Below are 23,635 nucleotides of genomic sequence, written 5' to 3' on the forward strand. Positions count from 1 at the left end.
TTGAAAAAAGGATTGGAAAATTTTGGACATTTACTTAATTAGGTCTTGTGCTGATTTAAACCGAGTAACCATAATTATTTTTTTTTGAGGGAATGGGGTTATAGATCTATCTATTAAGATAACTATTATTATTTTGTAGTATTGTAATTCTAGTTGAATAAATCATTGTTGCTAAGGATCAACTTATTTCTTATTGAGTGATTTGGGTATTTATTTATTTATTTTTTCAAAATAAATGGTGTAGCATACCTTACCTGTTTTCCTGGGACAGATTCCCCTTGTGTGTGTTTGTAAGTTCTGCTTTAAGCCGAATGTAACCCAGACTATAAACTGTCGGTAATCGTATACAGATGGGTGGTTAGAGAACTCCTTACCTGATCGATCTAAACCAGAGGGGATTTGTTAATCAAAGAAAAACTTTAGATCATGTATGAAGATTACTACATATCCTACATATTACTACATATCCACTGTCCTCCAGAGGAAAGTGGATACAAAGCTGAGACTAAAGCGACAAAAGTAGAAGTAGTTTTTACAACAATCTGTAAAAACAATACACATAAAGCAGGTTTGTCTTTAAAAATACTCAATTATCTCTCCGATTACCATTTTAAAATGGTTAACAAAAAACCTGTTTGTAAAAAATAGTTATGCTAATCCTTCCATATGAAATTGTAAATTTTTGGTTGACTCTAAACAATTGTAAAAGCAAGATCAAGTAAATATGACATTCACGTTTGGAGGGGTAAACAGTAAAGGTTTATGAGTGTTTTACAATTCTGTGGCAAAGGGCGATAATATCAAGCTGACAAAGCAGTGGAGAACAAACATGCGAGTCACATGTCTGGGTGTGTTAAATTAGGTGAAAAGGTAGCTGGAGTTGCAGTAGAGAGAGCTTAGTAACTGCTCGGGTTAGGGATGAATCATTTGGCCTTTAGATAAAACAAATAATCCTGGTTTCATTAGTCCATATGGGTTAAGGTTAGTAACTTCTCTTTAGGCCAGTCAATATGTTCGTTAGCAAACTAACATATTTCTAGAATAACATGTTTTTATTTAATTCAGTGCTTGTTGGCTTCACATAACGGTTACAGTACTAATGCTGGACATGATCATGTTGGCAATTTTTCACTTCTTCACATTGGAAAAGAAGCCCAAAATTCCCTGCACCATGGGCCCCAGAACAATTTCTAGAACAGGAATTTGCAACGTTTACAATCCAAAGACTTTTTTTCCTTCAGTCCAGCAGAAAGAAAAAAAAAACAAAGACAGATTTAGAGCCACATATATCTTTACCTGACTTTTCAAAAAAAAAAAAGGCATCTTAATTTTTTTTAACATCTACTACAGAAAATCTGTTGCAATTTTTAAATAATATTTTTTATTCCTATTCTTAGATTCAAAATGAAAACATGAAATGTTTTTTAAAAACATGATGGCTACAGTTTCTTATATAGGATGTTACTTGTACAGTTTTCAGCCTCATAACATAAAAATAGATCTTAAATAAGGGCCAATTGTTTTTTCACTGTTACAATAGCAATAATTAACCAAGAAGGGCCAGGCGGGGCGCTGCACTGCAAAAAGGCCTAAAGAGAGCCACTGGCCTGGTTAGTGATGTTAAACTTCTGTTATCACTGACGGGATTTTCAAGAAACAAGAAAACAATGACAATAAATTAACATTTTTATCAAAAATATATGCCCACTGCTTTTTACATTAAAAATGCATTTTACTTTCTTTTGATATAGCTACAACATAAATACTAATTGTTTTTTGAAACAGTTTCAGAAAGTCAACAGCAAATCCCAAAAGTGAGAATGAATCAGAAAAAAATAAAAGAAATAACATCTGATAGTTGCTGCATCATTGCACAAACTGTAGAAAACATGTTGGCCAAAACTGAGATAAGGTCACACTGCAGCAACCAGTGTGCTGCAGTGTGAAAAGTTTTAGACAAGTCCACAGAGAGAGCACCAGCAGGACAGCATGGCCAGGTGTTACTGATAAAACGAAGCACGAAAATCTCTCTCCCAGTTTTTATCTTCTTGCTCTTTTCTCTTGATCTCATCCTTCTTCTGTCCTCTCAGTCCCTTTTTTTCTTTCATTTGCTGTTGGTTTTTTACGGCATCAGCATCACCAGCTTTGAAGTGAGTCACTTTAGGTCTTTTTATTGGTCCAAATCCCAGACCTTTCTGGTCTCTTTTTAATACGGTGGATACAGGCTGCTTAGCGCCGTCTGCCTCTGGGCCCAGACCCGTACCCGGTTTCCAGCCGCAGCGAACCATCATCCTGTAGCTGTTGCTGGACGGGGGGAGGCAGTAGTAAGGCGTGGGCTGAGGACGGCGCAGACTGAACTGATGCAGAGTAGAGGAAAGATGCGACGAGTGGCTGCCTCCGTACTCACAACGGCACACATCGCACCACTGAGGCTGGAGCAAACTGAGAACATTAAGAAAACATGTCAGAGCAGACATGCCAAAAGTATCTGACTGTCTTAACTCAGTGAATACAGCACCACGGATTTGGTTGTAAATTCTTGTGAAATAAGAGTGAATTCTTCTTTTAATACAATGTGCATACAATATAGAAATTTGGATGGTTTTTTTAGTTTGTATTCTTGTATTTTGACAAATGTGCAACAGAGCAGGCAGTTTACGAATAGCTGTATCTTAAAAAACAGATGTAGTGTTATTACTATGGACCATTTGCTTTAAGATTTTTTAAAATATAGTTTAGTATAGTTGATATCGGACACTAGACATGCATAAATTAAGTCACATTTTTAGGCTTTAAATATTGCTTCAAATATTTGATCTCCAAAACTTCAAAGCTGCCCAGGAACTTTTTCAAGTTACATCTGGAAAGCTGCACCCAGCTGCTTTGGGGAAGGACATGGACACATGGTGGTCAAGTTGTTTTTTTCTACAAACAGCAGTAAAAAAAGTGTGCACACATTTGTGTGATGCAGGTCTGCAGTTGTCCCATATTCTTTGTTCTATTGCAATATGAAGGTTTGAACAAGTTTAATACTTGGGATATTGTTTTATAACAGCCCTGCTTTAAACTTGTTCTTCATGACCTGTCTGAAGTGCATCTAGTTTTCATTAAGTTCATACAGCTCGACTCCATTCACTAATTAAATTGCATTTATATGTATATAACTGATTCAAAAGAAATAGCCACAATTAGAAATATCTTAAATTAAAAAATAATCTCTAGCTTTTCACCAGGAGTAGGTGAGGGCAAATCCAAATATTACCTCATAATTTAAGTTAATGTAAAAAATGAAATTCAAATAAAATGAATTGAAGTCTGTGGATATAGAATAGAATAGAATCGAAGTACTTTATTCATCCCAGCAGGGAAATTACTTCGCAGTTACAGCATAGAGACAAGACACAATAACAACTACCAATGAGTAGTAGTTGTCTATAAATTGTAAAAATATGAAATGTTGTTAATATAAAAAGCAACTTAAGAGCTTAGGATGTATTATAATAAAGTGAAAGTGGTATGAGCCACTATATCTTAGGTAAAAAGTCCAAACAAAGAAGTGTTTTAGTTTCACATATGCTTGTTTTGTATCCACATTATGTTCATATTAACTTACACAGATACTTTGATCTGTTACTTCTGCATCCAGTAAAAGAGTTTATTTAGATATTGGAAAAAACAAACTTACTTTTGATAAGCAACATCACCTTTTCACAAAACACATTGAGATGAATGCATTTTCCGTTTTTACATGGGTATCTTAGTTTTTGTACGCCGACTGTAAGTTATTTGTGCCAATGGTGTGATTTCTTCAGTTGTAATTACATGTTCTAACCTGTAATGAGAATGTGTCTCTCTCTGTGGGCTTTTTCCAAAACTTAATAACTCTTTCAGGACGTCATCATGGCCAGCTGTGAAGAAAGGGGGTGAGTAAAGATATTCAGAAAAAATATACAAACCAAATTATTATGAACACTGACTGGTTAGCACAGACAAACAAATATACCTTTTGATGCCAGATCTTGAGCATCCTTGCCTCTTGTATCAACCACTCCGACCCAGGCTGCACCGTGCATCAGCAGCAGTCTCACTGCAGCTTTCTGTCCTGACCAGCTGGCACACATCACGGCTGTCCACAGATAGGAGTCCTACAGGACAAAACGCAAACTGATAAATTACATTAAATCAAGCTGAAAAGAAACAACACTTCTGGGTGTTGCTACCTGGAAATTAATGTCCACTCCTTTTGAGATCAGCTCCTTGAGTCCTGGAATGTCCCCCTGATGAGCGCAGCGCAGCAGCCTGAGCCCCTGCAGCTCCTGGGCTCTCTCTGATCTCTCAGACTGTCTTCTTTGGTTGTCTTCTCTTTCACGTCTTACCTCCATTTGGACCACAGACTCGGGTCGAACCTGCTGCACTCGTCCAGTCCTGATTCTCCTCCTCATTCTTCTATCAGAGCCCCTGTCACGATTGTTCCCGTGGGTTGCTCTCAGTGACTGGTCCTTCTGGGTTTTGTCATCTTTAATTAAGTCTTCATAGAACCTCCTGACTTCTTCTCCACTTATTTTGGAACTTTTGTTGGTGGACGTTTGTTCCGTTCCGAAACTAAAAGCATCATGGTCGATGGCAGGAATAAATCCTAAAGCAGCCATTCCAAGCGTCAAACTTCTGATTTTCCCGGTTAAAAGTTCACTGCTGCTTCAACAGTTACCTTATTAAGCAATGCCAGTTGCCTGTTAACAGCATAGCAATTTGCAGTCCGTGCTGCAAATTGCAACAACAAATTGAAGGCTAAGCTGAACCCTAAACTATCTTTAGCCACGAACACAACATAAACTAGCCGCAAGCCGTGGTAAAGGCGTTAACTTTAAATTAAGAGATACGGTAAGTGATTAGATAATAATCCTTCACATTACCAGGACAGCTTAAATACATTCATTAGACAGAAACTCGGCATCATAAGCAAAAAGAGCAGAAAATGTTCGTGATCTTTGAAGCTAACGTTGTTTTTCCGGGAGCACTAAACGTTCCGAGAACTAATTTGAGTGCTGCCACCTACCGGTTTGGGTGTTAACATGTCTACTGAACTGTGATTCTGTTTTCTGGTTGAAATTCAGGACAATTTCAACCAATTAGAAAATTACTAATATTTTTTAGTAATATTACTAAAAAATGATCCAGTATCATCAAGCCAAAAATACTTATCATTTACAAAACATGACCTCAACACAGGATATTGTTTGTGTGAATTAAGTTTTATTTTTATGACTGCTGCTGATGCACGGTGCAGCCTGGGTCGGAGTGGTTGATACAAAAGGCAAATTCAACTTGAAATAAATGAGGAATCTCGTATTTCCGATCTCAGGCAGTTTGTATTCAATAAAGTAAAAACATAAAAACCTATGTTTTAATTTTGTAGTATTTTAATAATTTGATTACTCAAATTTATAAAGGGATGATTGAACTAAGCACACAAAATGAAGAGAAGTAAGACATCACCTTCAGCTTGTGTAGCTAACCATCCTGGTCTCTGGGTACAATAGTTTATAAAGCCTACAGGGTTTTTTTCCCCTATGTTTATGTCTATGTTTTTTTTATGTTTATGGTAGAGTTTGATGTGATGTTTTTTTTTCCAAAATCTGTCTTATAATTTTCAAGATAAATGGAATACATTACTGCACATGTAGCTGGTTCTCAGGTCACCTTCCGGGATGATCTTAATTCTCCACTGCACTTAACACATGACCGGTTTTGAACAAAAGATCAAGAAGTCCTGTTGGCTTGGACCTATTGAATCTGCATTACAGTTGATATGCTTCATATTTACATTGTAAATAGTTGGTAACATTTTCTTTAAGCATTACTAAAGGCCACCCAGATATCACCAGATCTACTTGCAGCAAAGCTTGAGAACCAGTGGTATAATTTTTTAAAATCCATTTTGCCATGGCTTTACTAAGCTGTTTCTCATTAAATCGGGATCTAAACAGTGAGATTTCACAGACGATGGCTTCCTCACATTATGATGACAAAAAAACAAGGCAGTTGTACAGAAGGCTCCCCTTTATTGTGTGATGGTATACATAAAACATGCTAATACTGTTAGGAAAACTACACAATATGACTGATCATCTCAAAATTACTTGTTTAGAATCAACAATGACATTTCTCCTCACTAAATTCACACGAGGTGGCGCTAAGCCAAACGGCACACTTTTACTCTCGCTTTTCATCTTGAATGGATTTGATTTATTTATAATTATCCTTATTTTTCAAAGCATAAAGACTTTTTACCTGGTGTCAGAACTGCGTAGAGTTCCCAAATTTTCCTTAAGAAAAAGTAGCAACATGTCAACATAAGTTAAAAGTAAAAAGATGCCATTCAAAAAATTACTCAAGCAAGAGTAAAACAGTATTTCATAAAAGTGTGACTTAAGTGGTGGTCAAAAAACTTACAATGGCATAATTTTAACATATAACAATGATGTCATAAGACAGAAAAATATTAAGTTATGGGCAAATACTGGTATATTATAGACTAAAATAAAAAACACACAATTATAAAATACATTTCAGCAGAATAAAGTGCATTTCAAAGTCAATTTTTCCATTACAAAATTTATTAAACTAATAATTACAATAATTAATAAATCAAAAGTAGGGATGCTCCGATCAGGTTTTTTGCAGCCGATTCCGATTGTGCTTATTACATGCCAGGCAAGGTCACAGCACACGCAGGCTGCAAAGTCAGATGCAGGTGATCGGTTTTGGTGATCGGCAACAACAGTCAGTGATTGGAGATCATCGATCATACACTTTTTCACGGAAATCGGCCAATTATGATTGGTGGCCGATTGATCGGCACATCTCTAAAAAAGGGCATGGACCGGCCAGTGACATAGTATAAGACTTTATAAATTAAAAGTTCTGTTGATTTAGTTTGTCTTTGGACAGTTAAAATATACTTTAGACAGTTTAGAATAAACATTTTAAAGTAATTTTTATTTTTGGAATTGTTTAATCCAATTCAAATTAAAAAATCATTTATTAATCCTATGGGGAAATTAAATAATTTAATTTAATTTAGATTACTTTGGTACCATTGAGACCCTTCCATTATTTTAAGAGATTAAGAACACACCGGGGCAGGAAACGGGAGTCAGGACAGGAGATTGATTTTTTTTTTTTTTTTACCTCTTTTTGAAATTGAAACATCAGATACAACTTTTGTTTTCATTAAAGTTTAATTAGATTTGTAGTTATCTCTTAACTACATAAAAATATATAGTTCTTTTCTTTTGGAAGAACAAGTTGGACATGTGTTCGAGAACCAAACCACCTGTTGCCATCCATGGCTTATCTAGGACAATATTTTGGTTTTGGAACTTAGAAGGTCATGATAATATGTTTTACTGCATCTTCTCAGGGGTGCCCAAAGTCGGTCCTCGAGGGCCAGCATCCTGCATGTTTTAGTTCTCTCCGTGGTGGTAATAATCTTTTCAGCAAGTCAATGTTCTTCTTAGGCCTTCTAATGAGCATCATTAGATCCAGGTGTGTGAAACCATGGAGAGAACTAAAACACGCAGGATGCCAGGACTTGAGAACTGACTTTGGGCACCCATGTTAGATCAATAAATGGCATAAAAGGCACAGTAGAAAGTTGGTGTATAAAAAGAGATCTCTATAATAAACTGTAGGTCTGTGTATGGTGGATTTTGGTTAAAACATGTTTTTCATTACTGAAAGCATCCACAAATTTCAATCAAGTAGTGATAGTTCAAAATAATATTACTAAAAAATGATCCAGTGTCCAAAAATACTTATCTTTTACAAAACATGACCTCAACACAAGATGATGTTTGTGTGAATTAAGAGTTTTATTTTCATGACATCTTAAAACAGTAATAAAATACTTGCTGAAATAGCAACCCCACAAGCAAATTTAAAATGTTAAAGGAAGCAAAATTAACATAAAATGTTGGAAACAAAATCAACAAGAAAAATAAATGCAATTTCCCTCCATTTGATCGTCTGCCTAGTTTCTCCAGTTCCTTAAGTTCCTTCCAGATTGTTCAATGTAGTGTTTTATTACAGTCACTAGATGACATGCTTACTAAACAAATAACTTTTGTATGATATATATATATATATATATATGTTCTGGGTGTAGTTGTAGCTCCATCAGATATGTTTATAAGTCATGTTTTCCAAGTCCAAGTTAAGTATAAAGATTCTAATGCCTGAAATAAAACATTTTCTCATTACATCTATGGAATCTAATTTACCTATAGCCCTCCATCACAATAGGTTTGAAATCTTGTACTGAACAATTTGTCCTTAGGCTTTAATTAGCACAAGAAGATCATTATTCTTCAATATTTTAATATTTACCAACAGTTATCTGTTAGGATTTTTGCATCTTAAATGTTTGAAAAAACATTTTCTTGAACAACTGTTTCATTATAAAATTATTATAAAATAAGCTGAGATAAACTAGTTAGTCAGTGACTAGTTTATTGCTTCAGAAAAGCAGAGCACCTTTCAATTATCAAGCTCTACATCAGTCAGTTCTTGTGTTTAGGATTACCTGTGGACACACACTACGTTTATTGAAGACATGCTTCCAATACAATTTGGATTCTTGCACGTTCTCAAATAATATGACAGTGAATCCAACTACAGTCCTAAAAGTATACCTACAAGCATGCAAAACTACTAATGTAATTTTCACAGGAAAATTAAAATGTTAATTTTAACATTTTAAAATTATCCTGCAATCCTGCAGATTGATTAGATCATAGGGTGATATTTACTGATGTGTCTGTTTCTGTCCCCAGTTTGTGTAAAGGTTTGCCCACAGTGAGGGCAGGAAAAGGGTCTCTCTCCCGTGTGCGTTCTCATATGAACGTTCAGCTTGTCTTTGCTAATAAAGCGTTTGCTACAGCAGGTGCATGCGTACGGTTTATCCCCGGTGTGGTAGCGCTGGTGCATCTTCAGCTCTGTCAGGCGGCCGTACGTCCTGCCACACTCCGGACACTCATAGCTGGGTCGCTCATCCATGTGCTGCCTGCTGTGGAGACGCAAGCCGCTGGAGGAGCTGAAGCTCTTGCTGCACTGCAGGCACTTGAAGGGTTTCTCCCCGGTGTGAATGAAGACGTGCAGCTTGAGACTGGCGGCCGAAGGGAAACCGTTACCGCAGATGGAGCACAGGTGGGGCCTCTCGCCGGTATGGATACTTATGTGCCGCTCCAGCTTGTTCTTGTTCAGGAAGGTTTTGCCACAAAAGGGACAGGTCTGTGGCTGCTCTCCCTCGTGAGAGATCATGTGCTCAGTCAGTTCCACCAAAGTTGAGTAAGCAAGGTCACAGCGTGTGCATGAATAAGGCCTCTCTTTCTTAAACTTCCTGTGTTTGAGGCAGTGCTGCTCCAATTCCTCCTCCTGCTCGAAGGTCTCAATGCAGCAACTGCACTGGTACGGCCTTTCCAGAGTGTGCGTCCGAAGGTGATATTTGAAAGCTGTAAGCTTTAGAAAGACGTCGTTGCAGTGTGGACATCTGGATTCTCGTCTGTCGTGGACCTGTACGTGTCTCTTATAATGAGACAGCTTCATGAAGTGTTTCTGACACAATGAACAGTAATACTGATCATGCTGGTGACTCTCCTCGTGTTTCTTCAGTGCATACTCCACTTTGAACTTCTTCCCACAGGTACCACAAGGAAAAGACTTCCGATGAACCTGCATGTGGGTCTCGAGTTCCTCCGCACTGCCGAACCTCTCGTTGCATTTGGGACACGTCCCACTGTTTTCCTTCACATGATCTTCGAGGTGTTTGTTGAGGTCTTCAGGGAAATAAAAGATTTGCTTGCAGTCAGGGCATGTGTAAAAGTCAGACTTTGCAGCTTTACGATGAGACATGATGTGCCTCTTCAAATGATACGAGCGGCCAAATTCTTTGCCGCAATCACCACAGATGAGGCTTCGAGGGCTGGGCTCAACCGCTTTGTGTAGTTTAAGATGCTTTTCTAGTGCACCCTTCTCTTTGAACTGCTTATTACATGCCAGGCAAAAAAGATCAATGTGAGCATGAGTCCTTTTGTGTATTTTTAGTTCTAGCCAGGTGGTGAAACTCTTCCCGCAGTGAGGGCAGATGTACTGCCCTAGACCATGCTGAATTCTCACATGACGTGTCATGTGATAGGACTGGCTGAACGTCTTGTTGCAGACGGGGCAACTGAAAGGTTTTTCCTTTGTGTGGGTCCTCATGTGTCTAGCAAGTTTGTTTGGGCCTTTGAAGCGCCTCCCAACACAAATGGGACAAGAATTGTCTCTAGTTTTCTTTAGTACAACTTTTTCAGAGTTAGTATCTGAGTTGACACCCTTAGTCAGGCAATGGCTCTCAGCAGCTTCACAAGCTTCTGCAGAAATATCGGATAATTCAGTTTCAGTTTTCACTTCAATGCATTGAGGTTGTTGTTGACTGCTTTCTCCCTCTGTTTGGGAAGACAGGTCTTTCTTGTGTGACTTCACATGATTACGAAGATCTTCATTGTTTAAGAAGATTTCGTTACAGTCAGGGCAGTAAAGGATTTGTGGCTTGTGCGTCTTCTTGTGTTTAAATAACTCTGCCAGGCTTTCCAGGCTTATCCCACAGGTGGGGCAAATATATGGGCCCGCAGCATGCTGGTTCCTCATGTGTCTGGTCATGTGGTAAGACTGACTGAATGTGAGATCGCAGAGAAGACATTTGAATGGTTTCTCACCAGTGTGTGTCCTCATGTGTCTGTTGAGCTTGTCCACTGTTTTGAAATACTTGTTGATGCAGATGGAACAGCAAAGGTCTTTTCCCTTAGTTGAAGGAGGGAAGAAGTCTTCATCTTTACTGTCATCATTGTCTTCGGCACAGCAACTTGACTGGTTGCTTTTTTCATCTTCCATTATCTGAGGTGATGAGGTGATAGCATTATCTAGTTCATCACAAGCCTGGGATCTACCTTCACTACCACTATAACACATCATATCATTGCTGTGAGAGTTCTGATTTTTGATTTTGTCAGATTTTCTTTGGGCTTCAGTCACAAGTAGTTCTGACATAACCTTTTTCTCACCAAGCCGGGGTCTTCCTCGTTTGCGCTTTTGTTGATGCTCAGTCACAAGATGTTCTAATGTAACCTTTTTCTCCCCAAGTCGAGGCCTTCCTCTTTTGAGCTTTTGTTGAGGTTCCGCCACAGGTGCCTTAAATTTAACCTTTTCTTCCCCGATCCGAGGTCTTCCTCTTTTGCGCTTAATTTGAACAGGAGTCTCTGAATCCTCTCCAATATCCACACTCACTTCATCAAAATCCAACTCCTGAGAACCACTTGAAGAAGGTTCTGCCTCTTTAGCAATAGTCAGAGCCTTGGCCAAGGTTAGACGGTCTTTCCTCATCAGAAGCTTCTCTCTGAGCTGCAGATTGTTTGTTTTCTCAATCAGCTGATCTAGTAGAAGTTTGTTCTTGTACCTTCCATACTGACAAAGCCTCAGCAGATTTTTTAGGGCTGTAACAAACTCATCTACAGTCTCTCCAGGCATCTGAACCCTTTGGTGGAACTTAAGGCGGTGCGCCTGAGTGGAATAATCAGAGCTAAAATGAGCAGTGAGTTCTGAAATAGCAATAGCATACGTAGCCTGATTCCTGATCAGAGTTGAATAGACGTTCTGTCCCTCTTGGCCCAGGAAACTTCGTAAAAGCACCAGCTTACTGGAGTCCTCCATATCTTTATCACCAAATGCTTTTTCACTGAATGCTTGAGCGTAGTGTTCAAAAGCTTTAAGCCATTTTGGCCAGGGCATGGTGAGTTCTCCTGGGACCAGAGAGAAAGGTGGCGGTGGGGGCAGGATTAAGAACAAAGGTTCTGGGCGTGGCTCTGAAGAAACTTCTTCCTTCACATCCGCCAAAGCTAACTCTGCAGTAATGTCACACATTATGGGTTTTGCATGAAGGAGCTGATTGAAGCTCCTATCTAAACTTTGATGAATGAAGACGTCACCTTCCTTAGTCTGTCTTCAAACTTCTGCTGTTTCACAGTTCTTAGACCAGTCTTCTGAACTGTAAAATAAACAAACAAAATGTAGTTAGGTTGTGTGTTTTTCTAACATTAAAAAGATCAGATTAAATTTTGAACTAACTTTAATATGCTAAAACTCAACAAAATTACATACACTTAAACTCAAGGGGAAGGGTAAACCACATCAGTCCATCAAAGAAACATACAGGACAAATAAGAATGTACACATGTGCACATACACTAACAAACAATAGTGAATTCTGAAATTCTAATACGCCTAACGCACGACTTATGTCTGTGTTTGGGAGAGAACCAAACACTGCTCTCTATGGAGCAGTAGAGACGGAGAGTTTTGAGATTTGAAGCCAGGACCTTTTTTATTGCAAGGCAACAGTGCTAAACATTACTCTACCATGCAGCACCATGTGCATGAAAAAAAGTCTACCTATATATATATAAAAAAAGTCTGTGTCTAACAAATGTAAGGAATAGACATAGAAACAGAAGTAGAGCGTCATGGATTAATACAGGTATTTTGACCTTAATGAAATCAATAGATGCAGCCCTTAAAAAGGCCCTGAAATCAAAATTAATTCATGGCAAAAAATATTTGTTACTTTAAGAAACAAAGAAGTGAAAGCACTTCAAAAGGCAAAAGCTAACTGTTTTTATTTATATTATTAGAAAGGCCAGACGTGTTTCTAAAATTCTGTGGGAGCAACACAAGAAACCAACAGGCACACATTTTAAATTCTCAAATGGTTAAAACTTCAAGTGGTAGGAAAAGTGCTATAGGACCCTGGTGAAATGGTAGAGGCCTTGAACAGTTATTTTCTGCATTCAGTATTGTTAATTGCTCATAGTTTCACTCTTGTTCTGTTTAATCCTATACATATTAAAAATGATCTACCCATTTTTTTTCCCTAAAAGAAATCTAGAGTGCTAAAAGTACCGGTAATGGATTTGCTTCAGTTAAAGATGTATATATGATATGTCCTCTCAGATGCCCAAAGTTCTGAGCTTTGAGCAATAATAAGTACCCATTACTCTTTAAGTTGATAAATTCTTCAATTTTGAGTGGTACCGTTCCCATTGCATGAAAATCGGCAATTATTACACCCATCTTTGAATCTGGTAAGACCATAGATATTCAAAATTACAGACCCATATCGGTCCTACCCACAATTTCAAAAGTAGCTACAAAATGGATATCTTAATAATAGCCCATTTTCCTTACATATGATGTATTTTGGCTTTCATCCCAAACATTCATAACGGCTACATAGAGAAAATTAGAACATCTTCAAATAGAGGTAGTATTGTTGGGGTTTTGTTTTTAAGATTTAAGGAGATTTACTGTGTCAAATATAAATCATTTGACACAGTAAATCATAAAGTCCTTATTTCTGCATTATCAAAATTTAGCTTTTCACCGACCACAATTAAATTGATTAGTTTTTATCTGACAGACTGAACATAATACATTTAAATAATTACCTAGCTAGATACTTATAACTGCAAACTCACTTAATAGGGGCCCACATAGGTCAATACTTGGACCACTGTTATGCAGCTTAATCTTTAATGAACTCCCATCAGCTTGTGACAGTGTAGATATCCAATTGTATGCCAATGTTACTGTCATCTATGTACATAGTAAAAATAAAAACAAATTGCTTGGAGACTTACTGATGCTATGCTTCAGCATGCCCGTCTTCAATTAAATGTTTCTAAAACAGTTAGCATGTATTTTACTGAAAGACCACAAATTACACCTGACCCAGACATGCAGAGAGAAGATCACATTGGTCAAACAATTTAAATATTTTGGGATTGTCTTTGATACTAATTTAAAATTAAAATCTTATGTTAAGAAAATAACAAAAACAGTTAAGTTTAATTTAGCATATTTTAGGTACACGTGCAAGATACGGTTTAACTAACTTGGTTACAAAAATATTCATGAATGCACTGATTCAAGCTAGGAGCAGGGTGACCCATTTACTACAGCCTATTGAGGTACTTTATAAACAGACATTTAAAATCTTAGATTAAAAAGCCTGTAGGATACCATCATTGCAATATTTTAACAAAACATAATTTGTTGAGTTGGGAAAATATGACCATATTTGCACATCTCCGTTTGGTCATTTTTTGTGTGTATGGTCTTGCACCTCCTTCATTTGAAGAGCTTGTCACATCGTCGTCTGTGAGGACCATCAGAGCTTTCCTGTACTTCTTAGACAGAGTACATTTGGTCAGAACTCATTTTGAGTGAGAGCTTTTCACGACTGGAATTAAATACCAAACAGTCTTTAAAATCATTTGCTACTAAAGAATGGCTCTTGGGTAAACAAATGTGCAGGCACTGATCATGTGACTCATTTTTATTTTATTTGTTTTAATGTATTGTTGAACTTTTGTGCTTTATGGCTTTTTAATTATGTAACTTGATATAGTCATTTAGATAAAAATGCTTTTAATTTATCATTATTATTCTCCTGTTTTGGAAGAAACTTGTTGTCTGTATTGCATTGTAATATTTATATTGATTGTAGCTTGAGGGAGTACAGATGAAAACTAGTCTTTTTGGCTAACTGTGGCATATTATGTTATGTACATTGTCCCTTTTGAAATAAAAAACAACATCGCATGCCGAAGAGATTATGAGGTCAACTGAATCAGGTAAAGTAAATACAATTAAAACATGAAGGACAGGCTGCCATGGAGACCAGAGCTAACATTTGGATTAAACAAGGACCTATCAAAATGTATTTATTTCTCTAAAAAAAAAAAAGACAATATTCGCTTCGATTAGAATTTATGACAATTGATTAGAGATTAACAGTTATCACGTATTGTTTTGACTAACGTCAATAATGGCATTCATTTTAAAACTAACTTCATCTATTGCCATCTTTAAAAGCCACATTTCTTTAAACGTGATTCAGATGGAGCACAAAACGATGGTTCCTCCAGGTTTAAGTCATATCCTATAATTCTTGCGAGTAGATCAGTTCCATGTTTTAAACAGTTGTAAAATGAATGAAGCAAGGACACCCAATCTACCCCTCCTACATCCCTTTTCCCCTTTATAAAGGCTGTCTTCTATCTCCTACAGGACCGACAGCACATAACAAAGGTGCAAATATATAATGAAAAAATGAGCAGGACAAAACGTTGACGAGACGGAGCACAGGAAAACTCACAACACCACAAAGAAGGGGTAAAAGGGTGCCACAACTCACGACGTGTTCAGACCTCCACACACACACTTGGATCGCTTCAGCTCCGAGCGGCTGCCGTTAGTTAGAGTTCGTAGCTGTTCCTGCGCTGCAGATTTTAATCAGTCGACAGCAATACTGCGGTGTTAGGTCGATAAGCGGAGCTGGAAAGCAGCTAAATTAGAGGCAAACGTAAAAACAAGCCCGTTATTATCCCAATACTGTTTCCGGGGACCAAGCAAGCTCTCAGAACAGCTTCCTCTCACATGTCAGCGCCCTACAGCGACGCCTGGTGTCAAGGAGCCACAGGACAGCAAACAGTAAACTGAAAAAAGTTATTAAAAAACCTTCAGATAAATTCAGGTCTTGTGACAATGGCGTCAGTGCATTATTACATATATGATATAGACATGTAATAATAATAATAAAATAATAATAATAATACATTATTTAATATTCCTTTTAAACTGAAATACTAGATTTTTTGTCTATCTGTATTCAACATTTCTGTATCCAAAATTCAAAATGACTAGAAATATAAATATAGTAAGCTAAATAGAAAGGGAATTTTTTAAATTGTACTCGTTTTATACCTCAGAGTAAAAAAAGAGTACAGAATTTTGTTACAAAATACCCTTTGTAAGGTATTCCTCTAACAAAAAAAAAAAAAATCAAAAACAAACATAAAAGTCTTTCTTTTTAAGTCATATTTTTACATGATTTCAAAATGTCCCCCAGATTGTTAAAGGCAGTGATGTCTTGGGGCGAAGCATATTCTAATTAAGGTGTAGATTATTACACCAGAATAAATGCCCAGAAAAAAAAGTGCATCTTTGCTTCTGATTTTCAATTTTTGTCATTTAAATATGAAGAGAGAAACACATTTCTACTAATTTGTTTCTAAACACAAAAATTAAATTTAAAGATTTTTATTTTAAAATATCTAGAATACTGTGTTTTTGTTTACTGGTTTTTGATGTGAAAGTCTAATCACCAAAACATACACCCACCCAGTGTCAAGGTTTTGCAGTGAAAAGTTGTGCAAAATTCAACCTATGATTTGAACAAATGTATTCCATGGGACCAATGCAGAGGGTGTACCTGGAATGATGATAGAGCTAAGTAAACAAAGTCAGAGGCTGACCCAAATTTATCTTGCCATCACACATTTTGTAACTGATTATAAATGAGGTTAAAAATAATCTCTAAAACTCATTGCTAGTAAACTGCAGCATATTCCATGCTTAAGCCAAGGGAGGAAATCCCATTTCATTATTAGAGGGGACTCTGAACAGGGACATTTTTTAAGAGCAAATTTAGGGGGTCAGCAGTGAAATATACAGTGAAATATAACGTAAAATGTGGTTTAAAAAGTTTTTAATGTGTTCAAGCTGCAAGACCAAAAATGTCTAGTAATGCTCAAACATGTGTTTTTCTCACTAAGCAAACTATAGAGACCCATAAAGATCAAACTAAAATTTAAATGCTTATGAGCTTGGTTCTGTGGCACAGAACCTCTGGTACACCTTTATAAAAAAATTAAGGCTGTAAATAAAAAGAAGTTGTAATGAGTAACTCCACTTGATAAAATTCCTCATAAATATTAATTTTGTTGCAGTGGCTCTCATGCAAGTTATGTGTTATTTAAATCATAACTTAAGTTAGTTTACGCTTAAATCTTTTTTGGTTTTGCCATGTCCTCGATGGCTGAGAATCTATGAGTAGAAATAATGAAGATCTGGGAAGTATAATTTAAACGTAATGCTCAAAACACCACAGTTTGTATAGAAAAATATCCAGATTTGTGTGTGTGGTTTTAGAGACTCTATGTTGAAGATGGTAAGAAATAAAAGCATACATTTTTGTTTTTCTCTCTCTCTCTGCTCTCAGCTCCCACTCACTGAGCTGTCAGCTAGTTGTAGTACTTAGTCCCTCCCGCTTCAAACTCTTCTCATAAAAGAGCTAAATATAATCGAGATATTTGCTACAAAAAAGACAAAAACAAAAAGGTTTAAGTCTATCAAAGCAAGGCAGCCAGTTTCTAGACAATTCTGAACCACCCTGAGCTCTCTGCCCATGGCTTAAGCACCTACAGATCTTTGCAAAAGTTGTCACTAATTGTTGAGGACACCACCTCCATTCTCCCGGCTTTCAGGCTCGCATCCTTCACCGACTTCCACCACCAGTGTCGGGTCCCGGGGGATGACATTCCTAACCTACATCGGGAATGCTCATCCGAGCTTATTGCAATTCACAGCTCAATGTTGTCAGCCGGGGCCCGAGTGCCAAATAACTTTAAATTCATGCATGTCAATAAACCTTTTTAATCGCTGTTCTTTTTTCTGTCTGAGTCTCTCCAGATTGAAAAAGCTTTTACCAATTTTAACAAGTTAGAATGTGTGACATCTGTCAGAATAATGTCGTCTCTGAGTGCTCTCCCTTTGTTTGCACTTATACTCAGGGGTTTAATAAGTGTCAATAGGCCGTCAGGCTAATCAGTAATTTAAATGTCAGGTGTTTTCCTGTCTATGTTTAGGGGCAAAGTTGCTGAAATTAATTTGTGAGGGATTAACTCTGCCTGAGCAGATTAGATCCTTGTTACCCACTTCATGTTTGATCAGTGGACAAACTTCTCCTCCTGTTCCAAGTCAGTCCAGCTCAGACACAGCAGAAAACCATGTACATTGTTTCCATAATCAGTTTTATTGGATAGTAGGATTTCTTATTATCTGCCTCTCTGTTGCATAACTGAGTGCCATTTGGAAGTAAAAATGCAGGCGTATTTAAGTATTATGCATTTCTCTTGAATATACCAAAAGAGATTGCAAATGTTTGAAAAATGTAAGATTTGGCTTCAGTTGCACAGAAAAATATCTAATTTACAGATACAATCTGACAATCACATCTACTTATTGGCATCAATACCATACTGCCATGAGTTGAAGGATTCTGTTTTCATCTTGTGGTTTTGTTCTATTCCACCCACAGTCTAATTTGCTTTTTGGTATTAGTGTGTGTGTGTGTGCATGGTTATTTTTTTGTGTTGCACTCCTTGGCACTTAGATGTTTAGTCATGGTCAGTTTAGTTATGGCCTATACCTGATCCTTGTGTGTTATGTCATCTCTTCATCTCCAGACGATGCTCCATCAAAGCTCTTCCATATTTATTTAATCAGTTTCACTTACTCCCATTGCAGCAGAACCCCTGATTCATTGATAGCCAGTTTTCCATTCCTCTTTCCTTTCATTAAAGGAAAGTGGTTCAACACCAATACAAGACAGCCATGACCTGGAAGCTGCTCCAACACCATGGCCATCATCCATAGTCCAGCAAATTCTACATTGGGTTTACTGAGGCACAATGTTTTTCTGGTACACTGCACAAAGTGGATGGAACTCTACTTCACCTCAGTACAGCTAGATAATGGGAACTTTGGCACAATTTGGTGTCTAACAGGACAATAATCCCAAACACACACCCCAAACTGGTTTGAAGAGCAACACCTGTCACCTCTATTAATTATTGGAAGATGCCTGCAGTCAAACTTCCAGTTTGTCCAGTTGGAGTCAGAGACGTTGCAACAGAGCCATCTAAAATCCCAGTAGTCTCTTAGATTACAGTGTTCATGTCGTAGGGTTACTCTTAGGTTTAAGTAATCTCTCCTCCTGTTGTCTAGGGACAGGCATCAGCAGAAAAACACAGAGGGTCCTGGTAAAAAGCTCTGCTGATCAGGCTTTGTCTACAAACACACTGCATGCTGTGTTTTCACTCGGTTAGCTCAGATTGCTTTCACTTCCAGGATACATTAAAGATGAAAAAAGTAAAAGTGACCAGCAGAACCTTTAGAGTGATGATGGTAGTTCTGGAGTTCTGAAAAGAATTTGTTGAGTGCTGAAAAAAAGAGAAAAATACAACAAAGTATTTTTTTCTTTGTTGGAAGAATTGATTTAAAATCCTTCAGGCTAAAATAATCTCTTGCCAGATGTGGGAGACACATATAAAGTGTTGAGAGCTCCTTAAAGTTCAAGAAGACTACACTTAATTTAAATGTAAAGAGAAAGAAGTTCTTCATGTCAGAGGTTTCAATAATTAAGTTCCACCTTTCGGTCACTTAGGAATAGCTAATCAATGCCAGTAAATCTGGAAACTTCATTTCATTTAGCTGCTGTGAAAGTAATGAATGCAGGGTAGCATTTTCACTGGTTTATATTTACTGTTAATTATAGAGGAAAAGTTTCATGTTATAGACTATCAAACAATAACTTAAGCACTTTTCATTTTAGTACTTTAATTTTAAGTTTAGATGCATGTTTTTGTTATTCTTGTGTAATTAAAGTAGTGATTACAGTTTTAACTCTGAGATTAAAACTCAGCATGGTGATAAATGCAACTTTTTTAAGTGTAATTAGCTTTTGCCTCATTGTTTAATAATTCAGTTACCTACTCAACGTTTCTTTCTGATATATCTTTCCTCTTTTACTCCTTTAACTTTTCAGAACAAACAGTTTTACTTCGATATCTTGGGCCACATCTGTAATTCTGTCTGTGTAATAATGTGCACTTCCTTTTCACATACTCACTAACACGCTGTTATACAATGACCATTTATTCACACTGTATGAGGCTGAAAATAAGCATGTCAGAGTGAGAAACACTGCTGCTTGGCCAGAGAACCTTTAAATCAATCAGACACAAAAACTTACAGATGAATTTTGTTTACATGTTGAGAAACAGATCAGAGAGCATCAGTCACCTGAAAGTTAAACCAAGGTTCAGCCTGTGGGAGCTCTACCATTCAAATCTGAACAATGCTTCTTTGAAGAATCTGTAAACTTGCTCCCTTCTCTGTCCATTCTTCTGGATTTTTAAAAAATATGAAATCAGACCTGTTTTCCCTCCTTCAGCCAATACACTTCCTGCTGTGTTCTTTTGCTGCTTGAATCAAACTAAATAAACATCAGAACTACATAAAACACAGAAGTAAAAAGGGCTTAAATGTACAAAATCCATCTTAAAACACAAACACACACACACTATGGCACACTTTGCTGTGCAGTGAACTTCACAGATATTAGCGCAGGCTTAGTGAGCACAGAGCTGTTTCACACGTTAGCTTGTAGGCACGTGTGTCGCACTCAAGACCTGGACAAACAAAATAACATCTGGGCAAAATGAAGATGAAATGTTTGGGGCTTCAGCACAGTGCAAGCATTACTTAGGAAGCTGCAGTAAAAGGAGGACAGGAAGTACATAGTTAAAAAGAAAAACAAAAAAAAAAATAAAACAAACTAATTTTTCATATACCTTGTAAAAGTATTAATGTCTTTAACTTTTTTAACATTTTACCATTTAAAACCACAAACTCCAGAGGTAGGAGGTTAGGGGTTGGACGAACATAGAGTAGTACAAAAAAAGGTAAATGATGTAAAAAATGTTAACAAAAATAATTGAATTATGGTGTGCTGTTTTTTTTTATTAACCCTCTTCACTCTGATACCCATAAATACAATCCAGTGTCAAATGCTTAGTAAATGTAGTCCACCTGGGAATATTTTCTTGTCAGTATAAATGTATGAACACCAAAGAACCCAGTTGACAGGTCATGGAGAAGCTGTGGAGGAGTTTAAAGCAGGTTTGGGTTACATAATGATCCCAATTTCTGAAAAACTCAGAGCTCTGTTCAGTCCACCAACTAAAAATAGAACTGGCATAGAGGCCAAAGCAAACCTGTGGATGATGTTACTCTAGTCAGAGGATCCCACAATTTACATGTAAAGTAAATTGTAAATATAATGTTTATATAAACCCAATTCCAGTGATGTTGGGATGTTATTGTGTAAAACAATGTCTCAACTTCATTGGGACATGTTGCAGACATCAAATCCAAATAAGTAAATATTTGGGGGGAAGTTTACCTGTTTGAACATTATTGTGTCTTTGTAGTGAATTCAACTGAATATAGGTTGAAACATCATTGGAGTTGGGCTTATAAGACAACTAAAACTGCACATCAACCTGAATGCACCCACAGGATGGTGGCAGCATTATTCTTTTGGGGTGCTTCTCCAGCAGAAACAGGATAGCAAAGAAAGGGTTAGACTTCCAACCACACCTCCCTAAGCAAACATCCAGAGCTACAACAAATGATCATGTCTGATCATGAATGGCTCAGTCAAAGTCCACATGTAAATTTAATCCAAGACTTGAAAAGGATGTTCACATCTGCTCTCCATCCTGTCTGAGCAGCAGCTGTTTTGCAAATAAAAATTGGCAAACATTTAATCTGTAGATTTGCAAGTTGTGCAGCTGTGGCTGCAACAAAAGTTCTGATGCAAGGAGACTGAATACAAACGTGTAGCACACTTTGTTTTTCTTTGGGAAGTTTGCAAATTATCATTTTTTTTCCAACTTTCCAAGTATGCACCACTTTGTAATAGTCTATCATATAAAATACAAGCTGAATTTTGAGGTTGCAACGTGATAAAATGTGAACATATTTTAAAGTACTGTATTCCAATTCAAACATCGCTCTCCCAAACTGCTCAACACTCTGACATTTCAGGTAAGTGCTGAAAAACATCTGCTCATGCTCACTCTCTGTCCATTTCAGATTCAAAAAGCTGTGATTATCAAACATTTTTCTCCTTTCTTCTCTTGTCTGCTGTGGTATCTGAAAGCTGGCAGCGCTGCGTTTGTGTGCATGAACCAGTCTGTGAAAAAACTTCGTGTGCAGTTTTTTTCCCCCACAGCCTTTAAGTTCCCGTCTCTCAGCTGGAGATGCTGAAATAGCGCATCAGAAAGTGCGTTAAGTGGGGACTTATGCACTTAAGTGTAGGTACAGAAAACAGACGAGAAGTTTTGTGCAGAAGTTCCAGCTTCCTCCAGCTCCAGGGGGGGTCTTAGCAAGACATTAATGGGCTCAACACATAAATACAGTCGTTACAGCTCTCTGTGGAGAGTCTCTGGAGTAGACAGGAGTACCTGGTTAAATAAGCTGGTGAGAATTTGTGGAAAATGAGGACGGTAATGGTGCGTTTAAGCACACTCAGAAAAAGAGCACACACTGAACACAGGGTCTTCATGAGCAGAGACGAAGGCGAGTAAGGAGTGTGAGATTAGTTCTTTGGGGCGTGACGGCTCCTTTGTTCCCAGTTCCTTCAGCCCAAACACATGGCAGCACCCCTTTCTTCCATATGAGTGCGTGTGTGTGTGTGTGTTTGTGCATCTTTGTGCAAATGCTGTCTCTAGAGTCAAACGAAGGAAGAAAACCCGGTCACAGGAGTGCGTGACCCCGGCGGGTTGGCACTGGGGTTGATGTGTGTGTGCGCGGGCTGCCCTGTGGGTGTGTAAGCTCCCCCTGTGCTGTGCTGCGTCACCACCGTCTGATAGTAGGGCTCCGTGTCAGCGGTGGCACACTCCTCGTAGGCAAAAGGACTCCCTGTCCCTTTGAGGCCCTTGGGCTGCCGCTTCCAGGAGTTGTAGTAGGTGGGGTCGCTCATGTAGTGGTTGACAAAGGAGTGCTTAGGCTGTTCATCCTCGTAGTCGCTGTCCGTTAACTGCACACAAACAACAGGATGCTTTTCAACTTACCAGTTATTACAGGAACAAGAGTAAGACAGGAAAATTAAATTACTGGTACAGAAAAAATACTATTCTGTTATATTTTCTTGCTATTTTAAAACATATTTGAATCTCTATAAAAAGCAGGCTTCCAAATAAGTTGAGCGGATCATTGGCTCAAAGAAAAAGTGAAGAATAAACTCCCTCTCAACACGTCTGAGCTGCTGCCCTCTGGAGGGCGCTAGAGGCTAATTAAAACAAAGGCAAACCGACTCAGAAAACCTTTGTCCAAATAATGGTTACAAGCTGCTTTTAAAATCTAAAAATGAAGAAGAAACTTTTGTCCCCTCAAAGTCATAAACATGTTGATCTCAATCATCTCAGTCTGTCTCTTCAAACAGACTTTCAACATAAAGCATGAAGTCTCTGTTTAACTACTTTTTATTACATTACCACAACAAACTTCATTGTATTATACAGAGATTCTGTGTGACAAACCAACACAAAGTTGGTTTTGAAGTTAATATAAAGAATTAAAAGTGGGATCACTCTTTCATCTAATATCTGTAGATAACATCCAGGACAACTATCTGAGTTTAAAACGTATAAAAAAGATAAAAAAATAAATAAAATAAAATAAAACAACAAAAAGTTACATAAGTGGTTTATTTATATAACTAGTGGCAATTCACAACATGTCACCTCAATCCAATCATACATACATTCTAATTGACCCTAGTCACCAAGCAATGCAGTCAACTTGAGCCTATATTTCAAACTGGTAAAGTTTTCTATCATATCTTTACATC

The 23,635-nt window shown here is 37.5% G+C and overlaps 3 protein-coding genes across 6 annotated transcripts in view; all 3 read right to left on the reverse strand.

Moving 5' to 3' along the window:
* Nucleotides 1–736: 736 nt before the first annotated feature.
* Nucleotides 737–5,039, reverse strand: gpank1 (G patch domain and ankyrin repeats 1). The gene is made up of 4 exons (XM_028017399.1): nucleotides 4,221–5,039; nucleotides 4,004–4,145; nucleotides 3,833–3,908; nucleotides 737–2,442 (listed from the first exon to the last, which is right to left on the reverse strand). The coding sequence occupies exons 1-4, from the start codon at nucleotides 4,647–4,649 to the stop codon at nucleotides 2,001–2,003; spliced, it is 1,089 nt and encodes a 362-aa protein (XP_027873200.1). The 5' UTR covers nucleotides 4,650–5,039; the 3' UTR covers nucleotides 737–2,000.
* Nucleotides 5,040–6,042: 1,003 nt separating this feature from the next.
* LOC114145309 (zinc finger protein 585A-like) lies at nucleotides 6,043–15,536 on the reverse strand. Of its 3 annotated transcripts, XM_028018810.1 has the most exons (3): nucleotides 15,290–15,536; nucleotides 8,774–12,082; nucleotides 6,043–8,735 (listed from the first exon to the last, which is right to left on the reverse strand). In XM_028018810.1, the coding sequence occupies exon 2, from the start codon at nucleotides 11,956–11,958 to the stop codon at nucleotides 8,788–8,790; it is 3,171 nt and encodes a 1,056-aa protein (XP_027874611.1). In that variant the 5' UTR covers nucleotides 11,959–12,082; nucleotides 15,290–15,536; the 3' UTR covers nucleotides 6,043–8,735; nucleotides 8,774–8,787. The 3 variants fall into 3 exon arrangements, with proteins under 3 accessions (XP_027874611.1, XP_027874613.1, XP_027874610.1); XM_028018812.1 differs by having other exon boundaries at nucleotides 6,043–12,082; nucleotides 15,303–15,536; XM_028018809.1 differs by having other exon boundaries at nucleotides 6,043–12,082.
* A 4,318-nt stretch (nucleotides 15,537–19,854) lies between these two features.
* Nucleotides 19,855–23,635, reverse strand: part of LOC114145204 (protein sidekick-1-like) — a 493,057-nt gene continuing 489,276 nt past the window's right edge. For both annotated transcript variants that reach the window (XM_028018670.1, XM_028018669.1), the window contains one exon: nucleotides 19,855–22,822. In XM_028018670.1, coding sequence (XP_027874471.1) covers nucleotides 22,517–22,822 — 306 coding nt within the window. In that variant the 3' untranslated portion in view covers nucleotides 19,855–22,516. The remainder of the gene's footprint in view (nucleotides 22,823–23,635) is intronic.

The sequence above is a fragment of the Xiphophorus couchianus genome, chromosome 5 (assembly GCF_001444195.1).
Source record: "Xiphophorus couchianus chromosome 5, X_couchianus-1.0, whole genome shotgun sequence".
Classification (NCBI taxonomy): domain Eukaryota; kingdom Metazoa; phylum Chordata; class Actinopteri; order Cyprinodontiformes; family Poeciliidae; genus Xiphophorus; species Xiphophorus couchianus.

Bases quoted from the DNA above. Each gene is read 5' to 3' on its own strand.
- gpank1 (XM_028017399.1), bottom strand. From the start codon at position 4,649: ATGGCTGCTTTAGGATTTATTCCTGCCATCGACCATGATGCTTTTAGT. The intron at 4,146-4,220 runs GTAGCAACACCC...TTTGTCCTGTAG, and splicing joins GAGTGGACATTAATTTCCAG to GACTCCTATCTGTGGACAGC. The intron at 2,443-3,832 runs GTTAGAACATGT...TAATGTTCTCAG, and splicing joins GAGACACATTCTCATTACAG to TTTGCTCCAGCCTCAGTGGT.
- LOC114145309 (XM_028018812.1), bottom strand. From the start codon at position 11,958: ATGTGTGACATTACTGCAGAGTTAGCTTTGGCGGATGTGAAGGAAGAA.